General features: G+C 41.6%; 1 protein-coding gene across 4 annotated transcripts in view; it reads left to right on the top strand.

Annotated features, from left to right (window-relative positions):
- The window catches only part of poc5 (POC5 centriolar protein homolog (Chlamydomonas)), a 63,640-nt gene that overhangs the window by 32,021 nt on the left and 6,222 nt on the right, over positions 1-25,397 (top strand). For 3 of the 4 annotated variants that reach the window (XM_078397073.1, XM_078397075.1, XM_078397072.1), the window contains 3 exons: positions 922-1,101; positions 2,978-3,140; positions 12,678-12,802. In XM_078397073.1, coding sequence (XP_078253199.1) covers positions 922-1,101; positions 2,978-3,140; positions 12,678-12,802 — 468 coding nt within the window. The remainder of the gene's footprint in view (positions 1-921; positions 1,102-2,977; positions 3,141-12,677; positions 12,803-25,397) is intronic. The other variant, XM_078397074.1, reaches the window with a different exon arrangement.

The raw sequence follows: 25,397 nt of genomic DNA, 5'->3' as shown, positions 1-25,397 counted from the left end.
CCTCATTGGATACCCTTGGACTATCTTTGATCGGACTTTACTGGGCTTTATCTTGCACTAAACATTATTCATGTTATTCCCTTTATCTGTACACTGAATGGCTCAATTATAATCATGTATTGTCTTTCTGCTGACTGGTTAGCACACAACAGCTTTTCACTGTACCTGTGTCACAGGACAATAAACTAAACTGAACATTGACTTCTGATGCAATTGAAACTTGTTAATCTTGAGTTATAAGAAACTTAAGCTAATTATCTCTGCTAAGTAAAATTCTATTTTTACAACAAAAATCAATTACTGCTTGAGCATATTCTCTAGTCAATATAATCATCAGATACTAATGTTTTTGTATTTGAAGAGGAAGCACCATTATAATTTTTTAAAAGTGATTTAAAGGGTCAACCTTGTATAGGCAACGCAGGTCATAATCCGTGGAAGAATTTACTGCTAAATTCAAGTTTAAAAATTAGTTTGAGCAGGGGCATCACGGCGGTGCAGTGGTAGAGACCCAGGTTCGATCCTGACTACGGGTGTTGTTTTCCCTGTGACCGCATAGGTTTCCTCGGATGCTCCGGTTTCCTCCCACACTCCAAAGACATACAGGCTTATAGGTTAATTGGCTTCGATAAAGATTGTAAATTGTCCCTAGGGTAGGGTTGTGCTCGTGTATGGGCATCGCTGGTCGGTGTGCATTCAGTGGGCCGAAGGGCCTGTTCTGTGTTGTATCTCTAAACTAAACTATAGGTCTTTTCCTTGCAATATATTTCAATTAATCTGAAGTTGCAATGCTTCCAACATGCCTACCTTTTTGTATAACACATCAGCTTTGTCAGGTAAAAATTTATTTTGTAATGTTTACTGATACTGTACACTTTATTCATTTGGGATTTAAATGTTAATTCCGGTCATCTGTTTAAGGATTACGCCTGTATTCTGGCTGAAAGGCATTACAATTACTGTCTGATGAGAAAAGCATGTACGGCTTGGAAATCAGTACTGCAAACGGAATGGAAAACAAGAGTGGAGAAAGCATGTCAAGCTCGAGCTGAAGAAGTCTGCATTCAGCTCTCGAGGGACTATGAGAGAAATATTAATGCAGTAAGTACCAGTAGAAAACTAAAAGGCATTTTGGCATAACACGGGAGCTATAAATTTAATATATAGTTTATCATGTGATATTCTTTAGCTCAATTGTATAATACAAAACCTAGTTCTAGGATGAGGAACTAAATTCTCACATGGGTTTTTCAGTCTGTATGCCAAGCTTCCTGTGTTTTACGCTGATCCCCCCCCCCAGGCACTTGCAGCTTATCTACCAAAGTTACCAGAATAATTACAAAATTATCTACTGAAATAAAATAATAAGAAAATATAGAAGCTGGTTCCCACGAGTTGCTCATACCCACCTCATTCAAAACAATCATGGCTGATCTTTTATTTCTCTGCCATTCCCCTACACTTGTCCAATGTGACCTTCATTCCCTTAATATCAAATAATCTTGAATCTGTAGTATATTTAGTGACAGTCCACAGTCGTCTTGAGGGGGAGAATCCCAAGATTAGTTTCTTTATGGTTGCTTTAAATTGGAATAATAAAACTGTTAATTTCGTACTTGGAAACAAATAACATGTCAGTATTTATTAAAACATTTATGGATAGGAGTTGTGGCAATGGGCGGTCATGGTGGCACAGCGGTAGAGTTGATGCCTTACAGTGAATGCAGCGCTGGAGACCCGGGTTCATTCCTGACTTTGGGCGCTGTCTGTACGGAGCTTGTACGTTCTCCCCTTGATCTGCTTGGGTTTTCTCCGAGATCTTCAGTTTCCTCCCACACTCCAAAGATGTACAGGTTTGGTAATTGGCTTGGTAAATGTAAAAATTGTCCCGAGTGCGTGTTGGGTAGTGTTAATGTGCGGGGATCGCTGGTCGGCATGGACCCGGTGGGCTGAAGGGCCTGTTTCCGCGCTGTATTTCTAAACTAAACTAAAGTTGTGACTAGGCCTGTTCAAATGAAATGAAAAATCAAATGAAAGCAGACTCATGAGTTATTTGGAGATAAAAGTTCTCCAATCTGGTTAAAAGATATTTTAAAAGAATACAAAAAGTACCTACAGGATTCTTTCATAATTTCAGACGCAATGGTGGCTCTGTTTATATTTACAAACTTGCTGAAGCACCCCAGAAGAAATATGGAAATTAAACTAATTCAATGTATTTTTGGGGGGTGATTATGCACATATTTGTGCTTTGGAAATGGTGCTCGTGATAGTACATCTATGAAGGGGATAGTACACCTTGAGAATATCCCAAAGAAATGTACACCAATTAGCCAAAACATTATAAGCACCTGCCTAATATGCTGTAGGTCCTCCGTGTGCAGCAGGGTGCGATGCACTGTGTATTGTGACGCATTCCTCCCGTGACCACCATTAAAATTTTCTGTGACTTGTGCCACAGTAGACCTTCTGTCGGTTCGGACCAGACGGGATAGCCTTCGTTGCCCTCGTGTATCGATGAGCCTTGGGCGCCCAACACCCTGTTGCCGGTTTGTGTTTTGTCCCTCCTCAGATCACTGTCGGCAGGTACTCACCACCGGGAGCACCCCACAAGCCTTGCCGTTTCAGAGATGCTCTGACACAGTCGTCTGGCCATAACAATTTGGCCCTTGTCAGTCGCTCAGGTCTTTACTCCTGCCCATTTCTCCTGCATCCAACACATCAACTTCAAGAACTGACTGTTCACCTGCTGCCTAATATATCCCACCCCTTGACAGGTGCCATTGTAACAATTTAATCAATGTTATTCACTTCACCTGTCAGTGGTAATAATGTTTTGGCTGATCGGTGTATGTGAGCAGGATGGATGTTGAGTTTGGCCTGTGTAATCCCAAATGAACAGAATGGAAAAAGATTTGTGATGTGAAAAAATGCAGTTCTGTTTTGTTCCAAAATCATTTCTCCTCTGAAATTTTAGACAAAGGAGGAACTAGAGTGTGCAAGAGCAGAGGTACGACGATTGTTGGCCGAAAAGGACAAGAGTACTGATTCCATGAAGAAAGCATTTATGCGTGGTGTATGTGCTCTCAATCTGGAGGCAATGAGCATGTTTCAGAATGGAAGCGGAAGAGTGGAGCATGGTCAGTATTAGTTGCAATGCTACTAGAAGAAAATTGCAAATTGTTTTTTTAGTGGAAGAAGTTATTGCATATTTTGGATGTAAATAAACTGAAACCAATTTTGTTTTTTAAATTCCAATAACTTAAAGCCATCTTATTTCTTCAGTGTGATTTTTTTAATTGGCTGGTCAAAGAGCATGAAAATGAGAGAAATTACATTTGTTATTCAATAATTATATATATACAAACATACAACCATACCAAATGTATCATGGTGTTTAGATTTATATCTGTTGTACTGGTCCAATGATATAGGAGTGTTACCCTTGGAGCACACCCTCCACGTAAAACAGCACCTTGAAAAGAAGGAAATGGGAGAGGCAAGAGAACAAACTTTCTGCATAAATGCTTGCATATTGATTGCAAGCACTGTTAATTTAAATATTCACATTATTAATGACCCGCAGTGTGCAACTGTATGTAACATCTTCCTCAAGAAAGGTTTTTTCATTAATTTCAAGTTTTTGTTGGTTTTGAAGTCCAAACCTTTTTCCTGACGTCTCTCCATTTTTGTGTGCAAAATTCTTTTGCACAAAGGTGTTATGTAGCTAGGAGGCTGCAATCTGCACTGAAGGGGCACGGGGCGGCACGGTAGCGCAGCGGTAGAGTTGCTGCTTTACAGCGAATGCAGCGCCGGAGACTCAGGTTCGATCCTGACTACGGGTGCTGCACTGTAAGGAGTTTGTACGTTCTCCCCGTGACCTGCGTGGGTTTTCTCCGAGATCTTCGGTTTCCTCCCACACTCCAAAGACGTACAGGTATGTAGGTTAATTGGCTGGGTAAATGTAAAAATTGTCCCTAGTGGGTGTAGGATAGTGTTAATGTACGGGGATTGCTGGGCGGCACGGACTTGGTGGGCCGAAAAGGCCTGTTTCCGGCTGTATATATATGATATGATATGATATGAAAGTGGTGTTTGGGCCAAATTTCTGGCGTGCCATGTTCGAGATACTGACTTTGCAAACTCTTTCAGGAGTAATCCATACACAAGTTAAACATATTTCATTCATTTGGAATGGATCGTGTAAAAATGCATGCAGTTCTGTTTGCCCCATTACAGGAAGCATGGGGAGCCTTTAGAGAGGTGCAGAAGAGGTTTCCCAGGATGCTACCTGGATTAAGGGGTATTTGCTACAAAAAAGAGGCAGAACAGACTTGGGATTGTTTTCTCTAGAATGCCAGAGGTTGGCGGGAAATCTGATAGAAATATATAAACTTATGAGCAGTATAGATAGAGTAGACAGAGCTTTTTTTTCCAGGACGGAAATATATACTACAGGCCATAGTTTTAAGGCAAGAGGACCAAACTTTAAAGGAGATGTGCAGGGCCAATTTTTACACAAGGTGGTGAGTGCTTGGAACGCACTGCATGGTGGGTGCTTGGAACGCGTTGCCAGAGGTGATAGTGGAGGCAGATATGATAGTGCCATTTGAGAGGCTTATAGACAGACATGTGAATATGGAGGGATATGGATCATGTGCATGCAGAGGAGATTAGTTTAATCCAGCATCATGTTCAGCATGGACTGTGGGCCGAAGGGCCTGTTCTGTGCTGTACTTATGTTATACATAAATGATGACGTGCCCAGGTACGGTTGGATAACACAGATGCAGCAGCTATACTGCTCTTGATTATTCTACTACTTCGATTCCCAGATTGTTGAGCAATAGACTTGACTAAAAGGTAACCAGAACTGTCATTCTTGGATTACAAATGCTTTAGGTAACCAGATCAGTAAATCCTACCTTTTTAAAAATACGATCTAGGAAAAATCTCTTGGGCAGGTTTTAACTTGGCTAGAACAGTCACACTCTGGAATATTTTTCTTTGTGTTACCTGTAGACGTTTATCCATTTTCCACACTGCAGAAACAAGAGTTCATTGTTTTATGTCTGAAATATTTCAAATTTTGCATTTAGTAACGTTAAAGCACAAATGCCGATGCATGATCAACATAGCATGACGTTGCAAAATATATCGCACAACAGACCCAAGGAGTGGCCTGATCCCCAGGGACCGCCACAAAGTCATGATTAAAATAAGTACCTAGTTTGGACCACATTCAGTGATTTGAGCAAAGCTCTGCACAGTGTTTGTTTCTGATTAATGGGACTGGAGAGAAATAAAGTACTGGAATCAGTGCAGTGCATAACTATAATCAGTTGTTTATATTAATGACTTGGAATGTAATGTTTTCAGTTTTCCTGACGGCCATTTTAGTTAGCAAGATGAGGTGGAAGAAAGAATCTGCAAAGGCACTTGGATAATTAAAGCAAATGGGTAAAAAGTTTATGGTTGGAGGAATAGGAAAAGTGCGATTATTTACTGTAATAGGAAGAATAAGGCAAAAACATGATACTCTTTAAATGTTCTAGAAAACAATCTAGCTATATTGGTGTAAGAAACAAAGTTGTGTAGGTGCAACTAGCATTTAGGAAATATATGTTGGGTTTTATTGAAAATAGGTAGAGCAGAAATAGAGCAGAAGAATATTAATCTTTCTGTGGTTGTACGTGACTTTCTACTGTAGAATATTTTGATCTGGGGAAGCACATATAGCAGACACTGCAGAATTGATTAGTCAGTGATACAGCATGGAAACGGGCCCGTCGGCCCAACTTACCCACACCGGCCAACATATCCCAGCTACACTAGTCCCAACTGCATGCGCTTGGTCTTGGTCCATACCCCTCCAAACCTGTCCTCTCCATGTACCTGTCCAACTATTTCTTAAATGTTGGGACAGTCCCATCCACAACTACCTACTCTGGCAACTTGTTTCATACACCCACCACTCTTTGTGTGAAAAGGTTACCCCACGGATTCCTATTAAATCTTTTCCACTTCACCTTAAACATGTGTCTTCTGGTCCTCGATTCACCTACTCTGGGCAAGAGATTCTGTGTATCAACCCGATCTATTCCTCTCATGATTTTAAACCCCTCTATAAGATCACTCCTCATTCTCCTGCCCTTCAAGGAATAGAGTCCCAGCATACTCAACCTCTACCTTTTGCTCAGACCCTCCAGTCCTGGCAACATCCTCATAAACCTTCCCTGAACCCTTTCCAACTTGACAACATCTTTCCTGTAACATGGCGGCCAGAACTTAACACGATATTCTAAATGCAGCCTCACCAACGTTTTGTACAAATGCAACATGACCTCCCAATTTCTATACAATACTCTAACTGATAGAGATTGCTAAGGTAAGGGGAAGTGACAGAAATGTGCAAACTCTTTGGAAAGACGATGAATGAAATGTTATCTCACTGGGGCATATAATGATTCTGAGAGAGCAGGTAGATGCTAAGACTGGTTATTTCCCCCCTGTTGGAGAGTAGAGGTCCACAATCTCAGCACAATTGATCATCCATTTAGTGCTGAAATGAGAAATGTCATAAGGACTATTAATATTTATCATTTTCTTTTGCAGAGGGATGCAGGATGGGTTTTTAGATATTGTAGGAAACTGAAGATCTAGGGATTAGTCAGGAAAATATACTTGAAATATGGGATCAACCATGAGCCATGCAGCCTTTTTACCTTTTGGCTAAAAAGCTGCATCAAAGATGTGAGGCTGAGCAAAGGTTGAAGGAAGTGTTGGTTTGGTGTTGAAAAGCAGAATCTGGAGGTATGGCAGATTCATTCTCTTGCCCAGAGTAGGTGAGTTGAGGACCAGAGGACATATGTTTAAGGTGAAGTGAAAATAACCATTTAAAATTAATTTTGGAAAACACTCTCAGCGGTTCAGACCGAATCTCTGAAGGACATGGTCAGGCAACGTGTAGGCTGATGGGTGGACAAAAGCCGTAGATGAAAAGGAGACGAGAGGCTTTGAGATAAGGAGGGACGAGCCATAAATTGTCAGAATAGGGGAAAGGATGGGGTAGAGAGGTGGGGTAGATGGGGTTAAAGGGAAAGCGAGGCAGAATAGTAGGAGAAATGGGTACGCATTCAGGAGGAGCACAGGGAAAGGTGACAGTGGGGTGTAGGTCTCCTTTTTTCTTGCCCCCTTGCTTCCCTGGTTAAGGTATGGACCAAGCCAAACTATTTAAGCTGCTTGCAAATGGTTTGCACTTTGTGACTAATTAATTTTTCATTTAATTTCTGGTTTAGTTTAGAGATTCAGAGCGGAAACAGGCTCTTCGGCCATGGAGTATCATATCATTATATATACAGCCGGAAACAGGCCTTTTCGGCCCACCAAGTCCGTGCCGCCCAGCGATCCCCGTACATTAACACTATCCTACACCCACTAGGGACAATTTTTACATTTACCTAGCCAATTAACCTACATACCTGTACGTCTTTGGAGTGTGGGAGGAAACCGAAGATCTCGGAGAAAACCCACGCAGGTCACGGGGAGAACGTACAAACTCCTTACAGTGCAGCACCCGTAGTCAGGATCGAACCTGAGTCTCCGGCGCTGCATTCGCTGTAAAGCAGCAACTCTACCGCTGCGCTACGCACCAACCAGCAATCTCTACACCAGCACGATTGTACACACTAGGGACAATTTACAATCTTTACCGAAGTCAATTAACCTACAAACCTGTACGTCTTCGGAGTGTGGGAGGAAACTGGTACACAGGAAGAAACCCTGGGAGAACGTACAAACTACAGACAGCACCCGTAGTCGGCATCAAACCTGGGTCTATCTAGGTCTGTAAGGCAGCAACTCTTCTGCTGTGCCACCCTGCTGCCCCATCAATATTTCTTTCTCTCCCTCATTTTTGTCCTACAGCTCGAACAGTTCTATAATTTCTCCAACTGTGCTTCATTTTCTATGCTTTAGACAATAGACAATAGGTGCAGGAGTAGGCCATTCAGCCCTTCGAGCCAGCACCGCCATTCAATGCGATCATGGCTGATCACTCTCAATCAGTACCCCGTTCCTGCCTTCTCCCCATACCCCCTCACTCCGCTATCCTTAAGAGCTCTATCCAGCTCTCTCTTGAAAGCATCCAACGAACTGGCCTCCACTGCCTTCTGAGGCAGAGAATTCCACACCTTCACCACTCTCTGACTGAAAAAGTTCTTCCTCATCTCCGTTCTAAATGGCCTACCCCTTATTCTTAAACTGTGGCTCCTTGTTCTGGACTCCCCCAACATTGGGAACATGTTTCCCGCCTCTAATGTGTCCAATCCCCTAATTATCTTATATGTTTCAATAAGATCCCCCCTCATCCTTCTAAATTCCAGTGTATACAAGCCTAATTGTATCCCCTAATTATCCTTGCAGCAGTAGCCAAAAATACATCCTTGTTTTGCTGATGTGCTTAATTGCTTTAGCTGCATTGCCATTTTTTTAGATTTAGACTTGTTTTGTTCTGGTGAACCTTTTTCTCATTTTATTTGTTCAAAAGCAGCAAATTGGTTTGAAAATTTGGGGTTTAAAGTAATTGTCAGAGAGACCCAAATGGGAGATATGGAAAAAATATTTCATGGTGAAATCCACTGCTGGAATAAGAAATGAAAACAAATTCAACTTTGAAAAGGGAATTAGATGAATAATTAACAGAAAGAAAAAACGACAGGGCCATGGGGGAGAGCAGAGAGTTAGAACTAATTGGATTGTTCTTTGAAATGGTGAGATAGGGCAAATGGCTGCCTTTGCAGTGTGATTCTGTGTACCGTTTGCTGCTTGGGAAATGTTCCGTCTCAAGCCTTCTCTTCAGGAGCAAGCAGAGGTTAGCATTGCATTTCAAAGCACAATTTGGATATGCAAGATTAATACGTTTGGCCAAAATGAAATTTTTGTGTTTAAATTGTTCCAATCTGCCACTTGGGTGTACTAATTGCTATCCCAGCTAAGTAGGCCATTGATTGAATTTTTGTTATTTGGTGTATATTTTGATCATCAAACCTGTTTTGGAAGAATATTAATCTTCAATTTATTTGGGGGGAGGGACTGAGTAGTTGCAACTGCAGCTATTGGGATTGAGGTTTTTTTTGTCAATAATGGGGTTTGTTGAAGCTGATATATTACTAGTACAATTCAGAAGTTTTGATAAACAGGTTTATAACTTATTTTAGTGTCACTTAAAGTACCAGCCTTCCTAATCTCTCGCTATATGAGATTGAGAAGGAAAGATAGGTCAACCATGATTGAATGGTGGAGGACACTGGGCTGAATGGACTAATTCTGCTCCTTTGACTTATGAACTTGTATTTCAGGCCCATGAGGCCTGGTAGCATCCTTGTATAAATTTGCAGTATTCTTTCCAGGTTAATGGTGTCTTTCCTACAGCAGAGTGATCAAATCTGAACACAATACTCCAAGTGCAGCCTCACCAACATCTTGTACAATTGTAACATAACATCAGAATTACATATAAAAGGCCACCTTCACCACCCGATCTACCTGCAATGCCACTTTCAGGGAACTATATGCCCAGATCCCTCTGCTCTACAACATTCCTCGGGATTATGAAGGTCCTGTCCTGGTTTATCCTCCCAAAATGCAGCGCCTGACACTGGTTTTAATTAAATTCCATTAGCCATTTCTTGGCCCATATGCCCAGCTGATCAAGATCCTGCTACAATTCTTGACAACCATCTTCACTGTCTATAATATCACCTATTTCAGTGTCATTTGCAAACTTACTAATCGTGCTTTGTGCATTCTCATCCAAATCATTGACATAAACCACAAACCTGCAATGTTCCTAGCACCAATCCTCAAGGCACTTCACTTGTCACAAGCATGCAGTCTGAGAAAGAACCGTCCATCACCGTCCTCTATTTCCTACGCATTAAGCCAATTCTATATCCAGTTAGCTCGTGTTCCCTGGATCCCATGTGATCTAACCTTCCAGAGCGGTCTACCATGCTGAAACCTTCCAAAGACCTTCCTGTCATTTGTATAGACTTGTCTTCAGCCCAGTACCCCATTCTTCAAATTTATGAGACGCTATCACCCATGCACAAAACCATGTTGGCTGTCCCTAAACAACTTGTCTTTCCAAATCGATATATCATAACCCCCAGAATCCTCTCCAGTAACGTTTCTATCACAGATGTGAGGCTTACAAGTACTCAGGTTTTTCTTTGCACCTCTTCTTAAATAACGGCACCACCTCACCTGCGTTTAACCAAGATTCATACCTTGTGCATTGTCTTCTCTGGCTTCCCACGGTGTCCTGATCAGACCTGAGAGATGTATCCACCTTCGTACCATTTGGTAGTCCAACACCACCTTGATTGTAATGCAGACTGCCCTCAAGATATTACAATAACTTCCCAAAGTTCCCTAATCTTCCCCAAGTTCCCTAATCTTCATGTCATTCTCCGTTGCAAAAACAGAGGAGAAATACTCATTGAGCACTTCGCTTATCTCCTGTAGCTCCATATATGGATAACCCCTCCAGTCTCTGAGGGCCCTGTTTTTTTTCCTCTCAAGTAACCACTTTTCCCTTAATATACAAAATCACTTCAAATGCTCTTTAATCTTCTATGCCAGAACTATCTCAGACTCTCTTTTTTGCCCTCTGATTTCCTGCTTGAGTATACTCCTCCATCCTCATACTCTCCCAGGAATGCACTTGATCTCGGCTCCCCACACCTACCCATGCTTACTTTTGTCTGACCAGGACCACAGTTTCTCTTAGCATCCAGGGTTCCTTACACCTATCTGCTTTGCCCTTCACTCAAACAGGAACCTGCAAACCTTGAACTCTCGTTATCACACTTCCATAAGATATCTTTAAATATTCTCAACTTTTCAACCCTTTGAGTGCCATTACACTGTTTCGGGCCTCTTGAGGAATTATCAATATCGGCACACTAATCGTCATCTCTGCCTTTTAATGTGTCTGTGGTTAATCTAGGTTTTCCCTTGCTAAAAAACAAACGGAATGATGAATGTGGGTAGTGGTGGATCTGACTGCTGCTGTGAATAATTAATGAAGACTTTCCTTTGGCATGATTTAGTTATTTTAGAGTGCTTTAGTCCATGGAAATTCTGTCGTCTCGTACCTCTACCCTCCATCCTTTAGGTTGTAGTTTTTCTTCTATTTTAATTTTTTTATTCTCTAGTTGTCCTCAGTGTGAAGAACATCACACACAAATTGCCTGGGTTTCCTCCAGGTGCTCCTGTGCCCTCCCACATCCCAAAGATGTGTGGGTCTTGGGTTAATTGGCCTCTATAAATTGCTGCTAATGTGTAGTGAGTGGATGCGAAAGTGGGATAATATAGAACTGGTGTGAACGGGTGATTGTTAGTAGGCATGGACTCGCTGGGCCGAGGGGCCTGCTTCCATGCTGTACAGGGGCGCAGTGATAGAGTTACAGCCTTACAGTGCCAGAGATCCGGGTTTGATCCTGACTACAGATACTGTCTGTACGGAGTTTATACATTCACCCCGTGACCAGCGTCGGTTTTCTCCGTGTGCTCCAGTTTCCTCCCACACTCCAAAGACTTACAAGTTGGTAGGTTAATTGGCTTTGGTAAAAGGTTGTATGTGTAGGATGGTGTTAGTGCACGGGGATCGCTGGTCAGCGCCGAGTCGGTGGGCCAAAGGGCCTGCATTTCTACACTAAACCACACTCTAAACTGAACTAAACCTTTGCTGGTCTATCTCTATCCTTTTCAAAAACCACTTTAAAATTTAGGGAGTCATTGTCACTATCTCCAAAATGATACCCCCAATGGCACTCCCTCCACTTGAGCAGCTGCATTCCTCAAGTTAAGGCCCAGTCATATTCCTTTCCTCGTTGATCAATATATTGTGTCAAAAAGCTCTCCTAGACACTGCAGAAAATCCAGCCCATTAAAAAGCCTATTATAACCAATTTAGCCCATGGAATTCAAAAAGCCTTCCCTATTTTATCATTTGCATAAATATACATTTTGCATTATCGAAACACACATTATAGCAGAATTACCTCTCTTTTAAAACGTAAACATCATGGTCTTAAAAATCCACCATTCACAAAGTGTCTGCAAATTCCGGGTTATTTTTAGGCCCCTCATTTTAAAATTTAAGTATAGATCATATAATTTTCCTTTCTTACCTATATCTCTCATGAGAATACCTTGCTCTGCTGAAATGCTTCACCATTTTTGGTTTTCTTTTCTTACACTTACCACGCCATCGCTTGTGAAGGGTATAAAAAAAGGCATTTCTGTTTCATTTATACTACACCAGTTTTGTAGCTTTAATTTTCAAAGCTAGTTAGAATATTCAATTATAGCATAACTAGACATCTGTGGGAATTTGGAATTACTTTGTGAATTTCTACATGCCTTGTTTATACGTTTTGTACATTTTGTAATTTTAGAAAGTTAAGTGGCTTCTATTCTTCACATAACTTCTCACTTTTAAGAAAGTCTTATTTTCTGTGGAAATATAATTTTTACCTTTCCAGTTGGATGAGAAAATTCCACAAACTTGGAAAGTTTAATGCATATGCCAGAAATGTATTTTTATTCGATTTTGGAGGATTTACTTTTGTACTTGCATGTTTACATTCCATTTATGTTTAACTTTAAAGCAGCAGATTTTATACCTGGAAGAGATGACTTGGACTGCTGTCCTTCCACCTCTGCACCCCAGCCATCAGTTTGTCCTGTTCCTGCATCTTTGGATCCTTCAATTCCCTTTGACTCTGATCGGATGGTATGTAGTCCACTCTAAAATGTGACTTTGAGGTAACGTTCTGCTGGTCTGCTTTGCTGTTTAATCTTTGTGAAATGCATAAAGCATAGTTTTCAGCTCCCATTGTCTGCAACACCACGGTAGTTGTGCTAATGAAGATAAATTTTACTACTGTGTAGCTGACTCTAAAATGTTACTGGTGGACACAAAATGCTGGAGTAACTCTGCGGGTCAGGCAACATCTCAGGAGAGAAGGAATGGGTGGCGTTTCGGGGCAAGAGCCTCCTTCAGACTTACTGTGACGTTGCTGACTCCAGCAAGTAACTGTTGTAGACAAACTATGATGAGAATAAGAATGCTGAATGGACCACCCAGCATTTCCCTGGACACTTAATCTGACAAAGCCATTTCATGAAGACCATTGTGTTATCCCCATCTGGGCAATTGGGACAAAATTGAAGTTTGCCCACAACAAAATAAAAAACTAACATCCTTATTACTTAATGGTATATTGACCATGCTGCATAGCAAATATTTATTGTCTGTCCCCATGTTTTCCAGCATTTTGTGAATACCACTCGTCCCTTCCTACCCAAACCACCCCCTCCCCAGGCACTTTCCCCTGCAACCGCAGGAGATGCAACACCTGTCCCTTTACCTCCCCCCTCGACTCCATCCAAGGACCCAAACAGTCTTTCCAGGTGAGGCAGAGGTTCACCTGCACCTCCAACCTCATCTATTGTATCTGCTGTTCCAGATGTCAACTTCTCTACATCGGTGAGACCAAACATAGGCTCGGCGATCGTTTCGCTCAACACCTTCGCTCAGTCTGCCTTAACCAACCTGATCTCCTGGAAATTAGAAATGCATGCACTAAAGGTGCAGCAGTTATAATGGGTGACTTCAATCTACATATAGATTGGGTGAACCAAACTGGCAGGGGTGCTGAGGAAGAGGATTTCTTGGAATGTTTGAGAGATGGTTTTCTAAACCAACATGTCGAGGAACCAACGAGAGAACAGGCCATTCTAGACTGGGTATTGAGTAATGAGGAAGGGTTAGTTAGCAGTCTTGTTGTGCGAGGCCCCTTGGGCAAGAGTGATCATAATATGGTAGAGTTCTTCATTAGGATGGAGAGTGACAAAGTCGATACAGAAACAAGTGTTCTGAACTTAAAGAAAGGTAAGTTTGAGGGTATGAGGCGTGAATTGTCCAAGATAGACTGGCGATTGATGCTGAAAGGGTTGACGGTGGACATGCAATGGAAGGCATTTAAAGGTCGCATGGATGAACTACAACAAGTGTTCATCCCAGTTTGGCAAAAGAACAAACCAGGAAAGGTAGTGCATCCGTGGCTAACAAGGGAAATCAAGGATAATATTAAAACAAAAGATGAAGCATACAGATTAGCCAGAAAAAGTAGCATACCAGAGGACTGGGAGAAATTCAGAGTCCAGCAGAGGAGGACAGAGGGCTTAATTAGGAAAGGGAAAATAGATTATGAGGGAAAACTGGCAAGGAACATAAAAACAGACTGCAAAAGCTTTTATAGATATGTCAAGAGAAAAAGATTAGTTAAGGCAAATGTAGGTCCCTTGCAGTCGGAAACAGGTGAATTGATCATAGGGAACAAGGAGATGGCAGACCAATTGAACAAATACTTTGGTTCTGTCTTCACTAAGGAAGACATAAACCGTCTGCCGGAAATAGCGGGGGACCGGTGGTCTAATGAGATAGAGGAACTGAGGGAAATCCAGGTTAGTCGGGAAGTGGTGTTAGGTAAATTAAATGGATTAAAGGCAGATGAATCCCCAGGGCCAGATAGGCTGCATCCCAGAGTGCTTAAGGAAGTAGCCTCAGAAATAGTGGATGCATTAGTGATAATTTTTCAAAACTCTTTAGATTCTGGAGTAGTTCCTGAGGACTGGAGGGTAGCTAATGTAACCCCACTTTTTAAAAAGGGAGGGAGAGAGAAAACGGGGAATTATAGACCAGTTAGCCTAACATCGGTAGTGGGGAAAATGCTAGAGTCAGTTATTAAAGATGTGATAGCATCACATTTGGAAAGTGGTGAAATCATCGGACAAAGTCAGCATGGATTTACCAAAGGCAAATCATGTCTGACGAATCTTATAGATTTTTTCGAGGATGTAACTAGTAGAGTGGATAAGGGAGAACCAGTCGATGTGTTATATCTGGACTTTAATAAGGCCTTCGACAAGGTCCCACATAGGAGATTGGTGTACAAACTTAAAGCACACGGTATTGAGGGTTCAGTTTTGAGGTGGATAGAAAATTGGTTGGCGGACAGGAAGCAAAGAGTAGGAATAAACGGGTCCTTTTCGGAATGGCAGGCAGTGACCAGTGGGGTACCGCAAGGCTCAGTGCTGGGACCCCAGTTATTTACAGTGTATATTAATGATTTGGACGAGGGAATTGAATGCAACATCTCTAAGTTTGCGGATGACACGAAGCTGGGTGGCAGTGTTAGCTGCGAGGAGGATGCTAGGAGGCTGCAGAGTGACTTGGATAGATTAGGTGAGTGGGCAAATGCATGGCAGATGCAATATAATGTGGATAAATGTGAGGTTATCCACTTTGGCAGGCAAGAACAGGAAAGCAGAGTATTACCTGAATGGTGACCGATTGGGAGAAGGGGAGATGCAACGTGACCTGGGTGTCATGGTGCACCAGTCATTGAAAGCAAGCATGCAGGTGCAGCAGGCAGTGAAGAAAGCGAATGGTATGTTGGCATTCATAGCAAGAGGATTTGAGTTTAGGAGCAGGGAGGTTCTGCTGCAGTTGTACAGGGCCTTGGTGAGACCGCACCTGGAGTATTGTGTGCAGTTTTGGTCTCCTAACCTGAGGAAAGACGTTCTTGCCTTAGAGGGAGTACAGAGAAGGTTCACCAGATTAATCCCTGGGATGGCGGGACTTGCATATGAGGAAAGACTGGATAGACTGGGCTTGTACTCGCTGGAATTTAGAAGACTGAGGGGGGATCTTATAGAAACATATAAAATTCTTAAGGGGTTGGAGAGGCTAGATGCGGGAAGATTGTTCCCGATGTTGGGGGAGTCCAGAACCAGGGGTCACAGCTTAAGGATAAGGGGGAAGTCTTTTAGGACCGAGATGAGAAAACATTTCTTCACACAGAGAGTGGTGAGTCTGTGGAATTCTCTGCCACAGAAGGTAGTTGAGGCCAGTTCATTGGCTATATTTAAGAGGGAGTTAGATGTGGCCCTTTTTGCTAAAGGGATCAGGGGGTATGGAGAGAAGGCAGGTACAGGCTACTGAGCTGGATGATCAGCCATGATCATATTGAATGGCGGTGCAGGCTCGAAGGGCCGAATGGCCTACTCCTGCACCTATTTTCTATGTTTCTATGGCTGATTAACTTTAATTTTAACTCCCCTCCCAGTCTGACCTTTCTATCATGGGCCTCCTCCAGTGTCCTAATGAGGCCCACCGCAAATTTTGCTTGGGCAGCTTACAGCCCAGTGGTATGAACGTTGACTTCTCCAACTTTAGATAGTTCCTCTGTCCATCTCTTTCCCCTCCCCCTTCCCAGTTCTCCCACTGTCTTCCTATCTCCACCTATATCCTTTCTTTGTCTCGCCCCCTCCCTGACATCAGTCTGAAGAAGGGTCTCGACCCAAAACGTTACCCATTCCTTCTCTCCTGAGATGCTGCCTGACCCGCTGAGTTACTCCAGCATTTTGTGTCTACCTTCAATTTGAACCAGCATCTGCGGTTATTTTCCTACCTACTTTCCCTCTCTCTGTCCCTCCTCCACCCTTGTTCTCCGACTAGTTTCATCATCATTAATTTTTCTGTATGTCTTGTTATCACCTTCCCCTCGGCCAACAATGAACCGTTCTACATTTCCTTGATCACCCTCTGCTTTGATCTGTTGCTTTCACGCATTACCACTTGCTTGATATATGGTGTGGTTAGCACACCTCCATTTAGTTTTAAAAGTCTGTTTAACCCTTGCATTACATACATACGCACACAATATATTTTGTCTTATATGATTTGAGTTGGTTTCCAGAAAAAATGTAAGGTTCTTCTGTATGAAGAAGGGTCTTGACCCGAAATGTTACCCACTCCTTTTCTCCAGAGATGCTGCCTGACCCAGAAGAGTTACTCCAGCATTTTGTCATACCTATTGTCTGTCCCCATGTAAGTTTGTAGAAGTGACATTGAGCTGCTTTTTTGAAAGATTGCAGTATCATGGAGATGCTTCACAGTATTTTAAGGAATTCCAGGGCAATGGAGGAATACAAACATTCCCTGATCAGGATGATGTCTGGCGGGTGGCAAACTTTGTAGGTGGTCACTTTTCCATGCACCATCTGCTCACCTGTATAACGTGAGATGGTTGGAGAGAATGTTTATGGTGATGGATAACATTCAGATTGTTGTGTCCTTTGTCAAGTTGCTTGACTGCTTTGGAGTTGCACATTCCAGGCAAGTGAACAATATTCCCTCTTTTCTGCTCTTCTCCATTGTAGGCAGTAGGGGACTTGCTGCTAAGTAAACAGTCTCTGGCCTAGTGTAATAGCCATGTCTCTGGGTAATCAGAAATGTGTTAAAGGTGAACTTGCTAGCAATTCCTTGGCTTGTATTTTTTTAAACTCTGGAATGCATAATATTTTATCACCAGATTAGTTTTGACAGCAAGTTTTGCATTATAAATGAAGAGGACCTATAAATATTTAAACTAAGTTACAGGGCATAAAGTCTTTGGAATTCCATATAGAGCTTTAAGTTTGTTAGTGATTGTAGTCATAAATCCTGATTTATATGCTAAGATTAGATGGGGTCTGCAGCTCGTGTTGTATTTCAATTACTTAAATTGTCTTTGGAGCATGTAAAGTTCCCTGGTTACAAGTGAGTGATCATCAAACAAAGAAACTAGTGCAATTCTTCCCTAATTCCTTCCAAAACCTAAAGTAATAATTGTTAGGGATATTCAAAGCTTAACTTGACATCTTGCATAAGGACCTTAGTCCTTGGTAGACAAGGGTTAATTATGACTTCAGTCCAAAGTCTAATTTAAATCTAATGGATTAGTTGTAAATACTAGTGAATTGAATGAGGTTAAAATGGTCTTTACCAGTTCTCTACAGCATTAGAGATCCGGCTTTTTATCCTCACCAGGGTAATGAGGAAAATGACTTTACAGAAGTTCAAGGCATTTATGCCAGACCTTTGCATAGTCTTAATCTTATTTCCCATAGGTGGGAATTAATTTGAGGTATTCTATTTTTATTAGGTGGCTTGAGGTTTTTTTCTTGGCAATCTTCCAATTTGTCAAGGACAAGATGATGGCTTCCAAAAGCAGAAACTCCAGATTTAGGAAATCTGAAATAAAAGCAAAAGGTTCATGTCTGATCATTCACCAGATTTATGAAAGATCATTGATCTGAAGCATGAACTCATTTTTTTCCTACAAACGTTGCCTGACTTGCTGAGTATTTTCTATTTTTGTTTCAGATATCTTCTATTTCCTTTTTGGTTTTGATATTTCTTTGCTTTGGCCTAGATAGAGTGGATGTGGAGAGGATGTTTCCACTAATGGGAGAGTCTAGGACCAGAGGTCATAGCCTCGGAATTAAAGAACTTTCCTTTAGGAAGGAGATGAGGAGGAATTTCTTTAGACAGAGGGAGGTGAATATGTGGAATTCATTGCCACAGATGGCTATGGAGGCCAAGGCAGTGGATATTTTTACGGTAGAGATAGATTCTTGATTAGTACTGTGTAGAAATGTCAGGTGCTATGGGGAGAAGGCCGGAGAATGGGATGAGGAAGGAGAGATAGATCAGCCATGATAGAATGACGGAGTAGACTTGATGGGTCGAATGGCCTAATTCTTCTCCTATCACTTATGAGATGAGCAAGTTCACTTAACTTTGTCAACATTGAGTTAATGGTGATAGTTCAGTTACAAATTGGTACAATTAAGAGCAATACATCAATACGTAAAGCAATTATTCAATTTATTTTTAAAATGTTATTGCTACTATGTTTTTTTACAAGAATGACCTCATTCAAAATGTTATCTCTTGCTATTTCATTCTCCCTTGTGAGGACAATATGGATGGTTAGGTGATGTGTCCAGATAATGCGTCCAGTTAAGTCTGAATGAAGATGACAAACTACCCAGTTGCTCATCTGCTTTAAATGATGTCGTTGAGGTGTCCCTCCTTATTTTCACACCAATATTCAAAAATGGTTCACTAGGAATTTGCCTGCTGTCACAGTTGTGAGGAGTGCTATCAGAGGAATTTGTAGAAGTCAACAGAGAAACGAACGGCAAGACTCTATCGTGGAATGAGAGGGGAACACCCATTTGACAAGGTGTTGAAAAGCTAGTTCGACTTAGTTGAAGAGAGTTTCAAATGCCATGTTCAAGAAATGGCTGAAGCTGCATGGAGAATATCTTTGGAAGAAACATTGCTTTCAATAAAACTGCCAATTTATTAATCAACTTTGACTATAACTTTTCAAAAAGATGGTGATCTGAATTTCTGCACATCTTAATTAACAAAGCCTTGGATTTTATACCCAAAAAATCATGGGGGGGGAGGGGAACTTTCCAGACTATTCCTTGAATAGCACATCTGGATGTGCTGAAAATCATTGTTTTGAGCAAGTCAAAACCCCTGAGAAATGTATATATCCAGCTGGTGAAGTTTGCTAAATATGACTGGTGCACATACTGCCTGATATTTAAATATCTAAAGTCTTTAGACATTGATATTGGGCACACAGCTTTGAAGCACATTGCCAGAGTTTAATCTGCTAAATGTTAATCCAATTGTACTGGAGAGGCAGTTGGGCACCATTTACATCATTTATGTCTGACTGTGGTGTCTAATAAAATTCCCTTTTCTCATTCTTTCATGGATTCATTTATCAAGACTATTTGGAGATCATCATTTGTCAAATGATTAGCTGAGTCAGTCATATAAACGATGGAATACTACCTCCCTTTGCCTTTTCGGTCTCATCATAACTACTCTGTCTAGTCATTGTTAATGCTTTGGGACACCATAATAGTGTTATCTGCAAACCTGTAGATTGGAATTAGAACCCAATTTGGCCGTACAGTGTAAAGGAGTGAAAGTAGGTGACTCAATGCAATGCGGGGCACCGGTGTTGAGAGTTATTGTGCTACTCAGTTTGCCACAGTGGCATTCTGAAGTTTCAAAACAATGTTGATGTGACTTTGGTTTGCACATGAGATTGAAGTGTCCCCAATCCATCTGATGTGTCCCGGGGAGCCGTGAGCGCGACGGGAGTGCCCTGGGGAGCTGAGCGGGCCCGATCCACCCGCCGAACAACCGTGCCACCGACGACCAGAATGATGACCGATGACCGGAACGCACCCCGTTAGGCCCGACTCACCCCACAGGCCTTCCAGCGGACTTCGGTAAGGCCAGGCGGCAAGGCCTGTCTGCACCGAAGGAGCCTCGAAGGTGGTGGCAACGGGAGCCTCGGTGGTGGTGGGGCCTCGCGGTCAATGAGCGTGAGGGAGGAGGGGAAGACAAAGGGGACTGGAAGAGGGGGAGAACGGGGGGGAGGGGGACACTCTAGTTTAGAATGCAATGCCTAGGGGATAAGTCTGTGTTTGGTCATTTGTTCCGGTGAAGACGCTGTGCATGGGGCAACCAGCCAACAGTCGCTTGTCGTTTTCTTTTTGTTTCCACTTTTAATTTCAAGTTTTTGTGTACCTTGTGCATTGTGACCATCGGCAGACCAATTTCCCTCCGGGGTAGAATAAAGTGTTATCGTATTGTACACAAGCAAATTTTGATGACAAGAAAGATTGGTTGGGGGGGGGGGGGGGGGGCGCGGGAGGAGGAGAGTTGGTTCCCTCACAACCTTGCTTGATTTCAGTTCAAATGGTAGAAAATCTCACGACACCATTATATAGAATATAAATAATGTTGAAATCAAGATTAAGCCTGGTGTAAACTATCAACTATGCCATATCAACATGACAATTGCAAAGTAATGGGGATTCTGACGTCACAAGAATGATATCAGAACTGAGAAGCATTCCTTTCCTCTGGAAAAGACACAGATGAAGAGTGACTTGATAAAGGCCTTTAAGATTAGGAAAGGTTTTGAGTAGTTTTGATGCAGAAATGTTTCAACATGACTGTTTGCAAAACTGATTTTTTTTAAATAGATCATGAGAACTTTTATGGAATTTAGTATAAACTTTTTGTCAAAGAATGAAAGAATAAGGAATCTACAGCCATTTGGGTCATTCAGCATAAATGCAATTCAAGGGAAACTTGATAGAATATGCTGATGGTCAAATAAAGAGAGATGGGAAGAGGTTCCTTTGTACTATGAAGAGTACCAGAGGCAACTTGGACCAGCAGCCCATTTTGTGCTGCGCGATTTGTAATTTAATGTAAATATCGTACTTGCTATTGAATTTTTGTTTACTACTAGGGTTTTTTTTGCTTCATGCCCATGGCCTGATTTTTTTTTAAAGCCAGGGAGAGCAAGAGCTTGTTATCAGTTCAGAGTACAATACAAAGCTCCATTATTCAAACGTAAGCAATAATATCTCACACTGACATACAAGATCAGATCCACTTCTGAATCTAGCACACAAATGACGGGCGCCATCTTGGATCAGCTTATTAGTTCTGGTCATGGTACTGAGTCGTGAGTCGTTGGCTGGAGCCATTTTCATTGGCTCCTGCATTGAAAATGTAGGATTCAACACTCTTTAATTTCTTGCAGATTATCAAATCCTGAGGAGAAAGTCCAAAAAGTGTCTCCACTACTAGCTTCCAAATTACTGCGAATGATGATTGGGAACTCGACCATCAAACATCCCCAGATGGTTGAGTTCTGGGGAAAACAACCATCACATTCCTGATTTAGTGAAATAGTTTAAATGGTGATAGGCCACTGCACACCCAGTCAAGGTGCATTTGACATATTGAATTTCTTGACCATATAGGTTAAAATAATGTGAATGTGTTTTTTTTTGCATTATGGTACTTGGAACGTGGAAAGATTCAAGAAAATGACACTGCAGTATATCGAAACGTGCGATAGACACAAAGTGCTGGAGTAACTCAGCAGGTCAGGCAGCGTCTCTGGAGTAAAATGATGCGTGATGTTTCTGGTCGAGAATCTAGACGGTCCCGACCCGAAACGGCACCCATCCTTTTTCTCCAGAGATGTTGCCTGACCCATTGAGTTAATCCAGCACTTTGTGTCTATCTTTGGTACAAACCAGCATCTGCAATTCCTTGTTTCTACATATGGGAGCTTGAGTTCTGTAACCATCTTGAATCCCTGTACTTTGTGTGTGTTGCTGCATAGCATTTAGTGCAAGTTACTGGATGTTTGAGGTGGTAGCAGCTCTACTAACTGTGCCACCATGTTGCTCGTGGCCAAGGGAGTTATGGATGCCGCCAGTGTCTAAGAAGCCATAGCTTTATGGTTTGGTACTGTGAGACAAAATATTAAGCTTAAAGAGTAACCTACCTTTCGTTTCACTACGTCCTGTCTCCAATGTATACAATAATATCACGTGCCTTTAACTATTATGTAAGCTGAGAGGCAGTGGTGCAAATAGAAACACACTGGTGACATTATTGTGACATCACACTGACTGTAAGCATATTTGTTGACCATACAAAGATAGCTAGGTTTGCATGTTTTAAGGGCAAGAGGGAGAGATAGATTATGGATGGGATGTATGGATAGGATGGGCAAGAAGTCAGCAGGCAGAGTAAACGTGGGAAAATCTGAGATTGGAAGGAAATCTTTGGAAGGAAGGATGAAAAAGTACTTTAAAAAAGAATTGGAATGAGACAAAGTGTTGAGGGAGAAAGTGATGTCATGCGAGTGCAGCAAGCAGTTGTGAATTGAGTGTTGTCCTTTATTGCAAATGGTACAAGCTATAGAATGAGGGAAGCTGAGATACAAATGTAGGATCCAACAGTCTTTAATTTCTCTTAGGTTATCAAATCCTGAAGATTAAGCCCCAAACGTTTCTCTGCTTCTAGCTTCCAAATTACTGTGCATGATACTGGGAGTAATGAACTAACATGAATTGCAGATTGGTCAATGGATAGAGAACAGTGGGGATAGGTGGGCCATTTTCAGACTAGGAGAGCATAGTAGAATGCATCACTGAAAGGTGTGAGTCGCAGTTAACAAGGTTTTTGCAGTGATTTACATGAGATCAAATTTATCATTTAAATAATTTATAGTGATTCATCGTCATCATTTACTGGTTCAAAAACAGGTGTCATTGTGGACATATGTGGAGAATGCAGAGGCTTTAAAGGATATCTTTGTGCTAAACAAATGATGAGGGCATGATAGTTGGATGAGCTCACTCGCTTTTGTGGAAGTGTGTCATGGTCATTTTTAATTGTTTGAAATGTTTTTTAAGGGATCTGGGTGCCCTTGTACATAAACTAATGAGGTGATTGTGCAGCAAGCAAGTAAGAATGTAAATAGCATGTTGGCTTTTGCTAAAAGAGAATTTAGGTACAAGAGTGGAAATGTCTTGCTCCAATTATATAGGAACCTGATGAGACTGCATCAGAAATGTAGTATACAGGGCTGACTTTTCAACCCAAGGAAGGTTACCAAAGTTCACTAGATTGATTCCAAGCATTGCAAATTTGTTGAATGAGGGAATATTCAAACGACTTGACCAACACTTTCAAAGAATGAGAAGGTATCGCACTGAAAATATGACATTTTTAAGGGGCTTGAGAGGGCAGATGCAGACTAATCTTTCTTCCGGCAGGGCTGCTTGGAATTGGGAGTCACGCCGCTCAAAATAAGTGTATCTCCATTCCAAATTGAGAATAGAATTTTTTTTCGCCCAGTGTGTGTGGTATATGTTTGAATTCTCTACTCGGGAGAGCTGTGTAGGTTCAGTTATGGAGTTTGACATGCAGATCATTAGATTATTGTGTGTTAAAGGAATCAAGAGTGTGTGGAAAGGTGGTATAGAGGTTAAAAAAATCAGCTGTAATTACTTTAGTAGAGCAGGTGCAAGGGTTGGACTGGTCTTTACTGCTGTTTATGATCCATCCAGCTTGCCAAATATCATGACATCGCAAATAACTGCTAGCAATATGCTTATCCAGCGTTCATTTTACTCTGACCGTTGGATATTTTCAAAGTTTGAGGGATATATCCAGCCTTCAGCCCCCATGCTTTGCTAGAGCCCGCTGTTCCATCTCTTTGATGCTAAATATCTGGCCAGCAGTTGAAGCCAAGTGATATGAGCCTAAGAAACTTTTGGCCTAGAATTCCACACACACCGGAGGGAAGATTAAAAATGGTCAAGCCAATCCTGGCCTTCCCACTCCATTTCCTGAACAATGTGTCGCAAACGACTAGGCTTGTATACACTGGAATTTAGAAGGATGAGAGGGGATCTTATCGAAACGTATAAGATTATTAAGGGGTTGGACACGTTAGAGGCAGGAAACATGTTCCCAATGTTGGGCGAGTCCAGAACAAGGGGCCACAGTTTAAGAATAAGGGGTAGGCCATTTAGAACGGAGATGAGGAAAAACTTTTTCAGTCGGAGTTGTGAATCTGTGGAATTCTCTGCCTCAGAAGACGGGAGGCCAATTCTATGAATGCATTCAAGATGGAGCTCTTAAGGATAGCGGAGTCAGGGGGTATGGGGAGAAGGCAGGAACGGGGTACTGATTGAGAATGATCAGCCATGATCACATTGAATGGCTCGAAGGGCAGAATGGCATCCTCCTGCACCTATTGTCTATTGTCGAAACCTTTGGCAAAATTCCTAATCCACAATATTTGAAAAAATTTGATTGTAATAACTGCTTGGTATTGTGTATTTTATACTGTGTAAGCTGGGGGCTTCTACTTTGTGTTTCTAAGAAAAGGTTTGTATTTTATATTGCGGTTGCTGGTTTACACAGAAGATAGGCACAACGTGCTGGAGTAACTCAGTGAGTCAGGCAACATCTCTGGAGGGAATGAATAGGTGACCTTTCGGGTTGAGACCCGTCATCAGACTGAGGGAGGTGCCCTTGTATTTTATATTGTTTACCAGAATATTACACAATAATTGAATTCCCAATTTTTCAAGTGTTTGATGACGTAAGTGGTGCCACTTCGATTATGCATTTATGTATGAATTTTGAAATCCATTATTCCTATTCTGCTGACTCCCTTATACTTCCTATTCTCACCTTTATTACTGTTCTGTGATTTTTAATTTATTTTCCTACTGTATTCCGTGTACAATTCCACTGCAGATCCATTCGCCCTTTGTCGTCACCAGAGGTCAGTATTGCAAAGTCGGAGAAATTTATGCTGTTCTTTACAACTCCATGTAGAATGTCTTATCTAATTAAGTTTTGCTTTTTATTTTGATACTTTTATCTTTACCATGGACATTTTTGGTGGAGAAAAACAAACCATGAAAATAGGAGTGTTTTGTTTAGTAACATTGAATTCCGTCCTCTCACTTTTTCCTCGCCCTTCCTATATTTCATTTCTTTCTATTATGTAGCAATTTTACTCTATATATATAATTGCCAACATATGGGTTCAAATTGAGAGATTATT

This window comes from Rhinoraja longicauda, chromosome 3 (assembly GCF_053455715.1).
Source record: "Rhinoraja longicauda isolate Sanriku21f chromosome 3, sRhiLon1.1, whole genome shotgun sequence".
Taxonomy (NCBI): Eukaryota; Metazoa; Chordata; class Chondrichthyes; order Rajiformes; family Arhynchobatidae; genus Rhinoraja; species Rhinoraja longicauda.
Note: the sequence above shows the minus strand (reverse complement) of the source record. Positions and strands in the feature narration are given on the sequence as shown.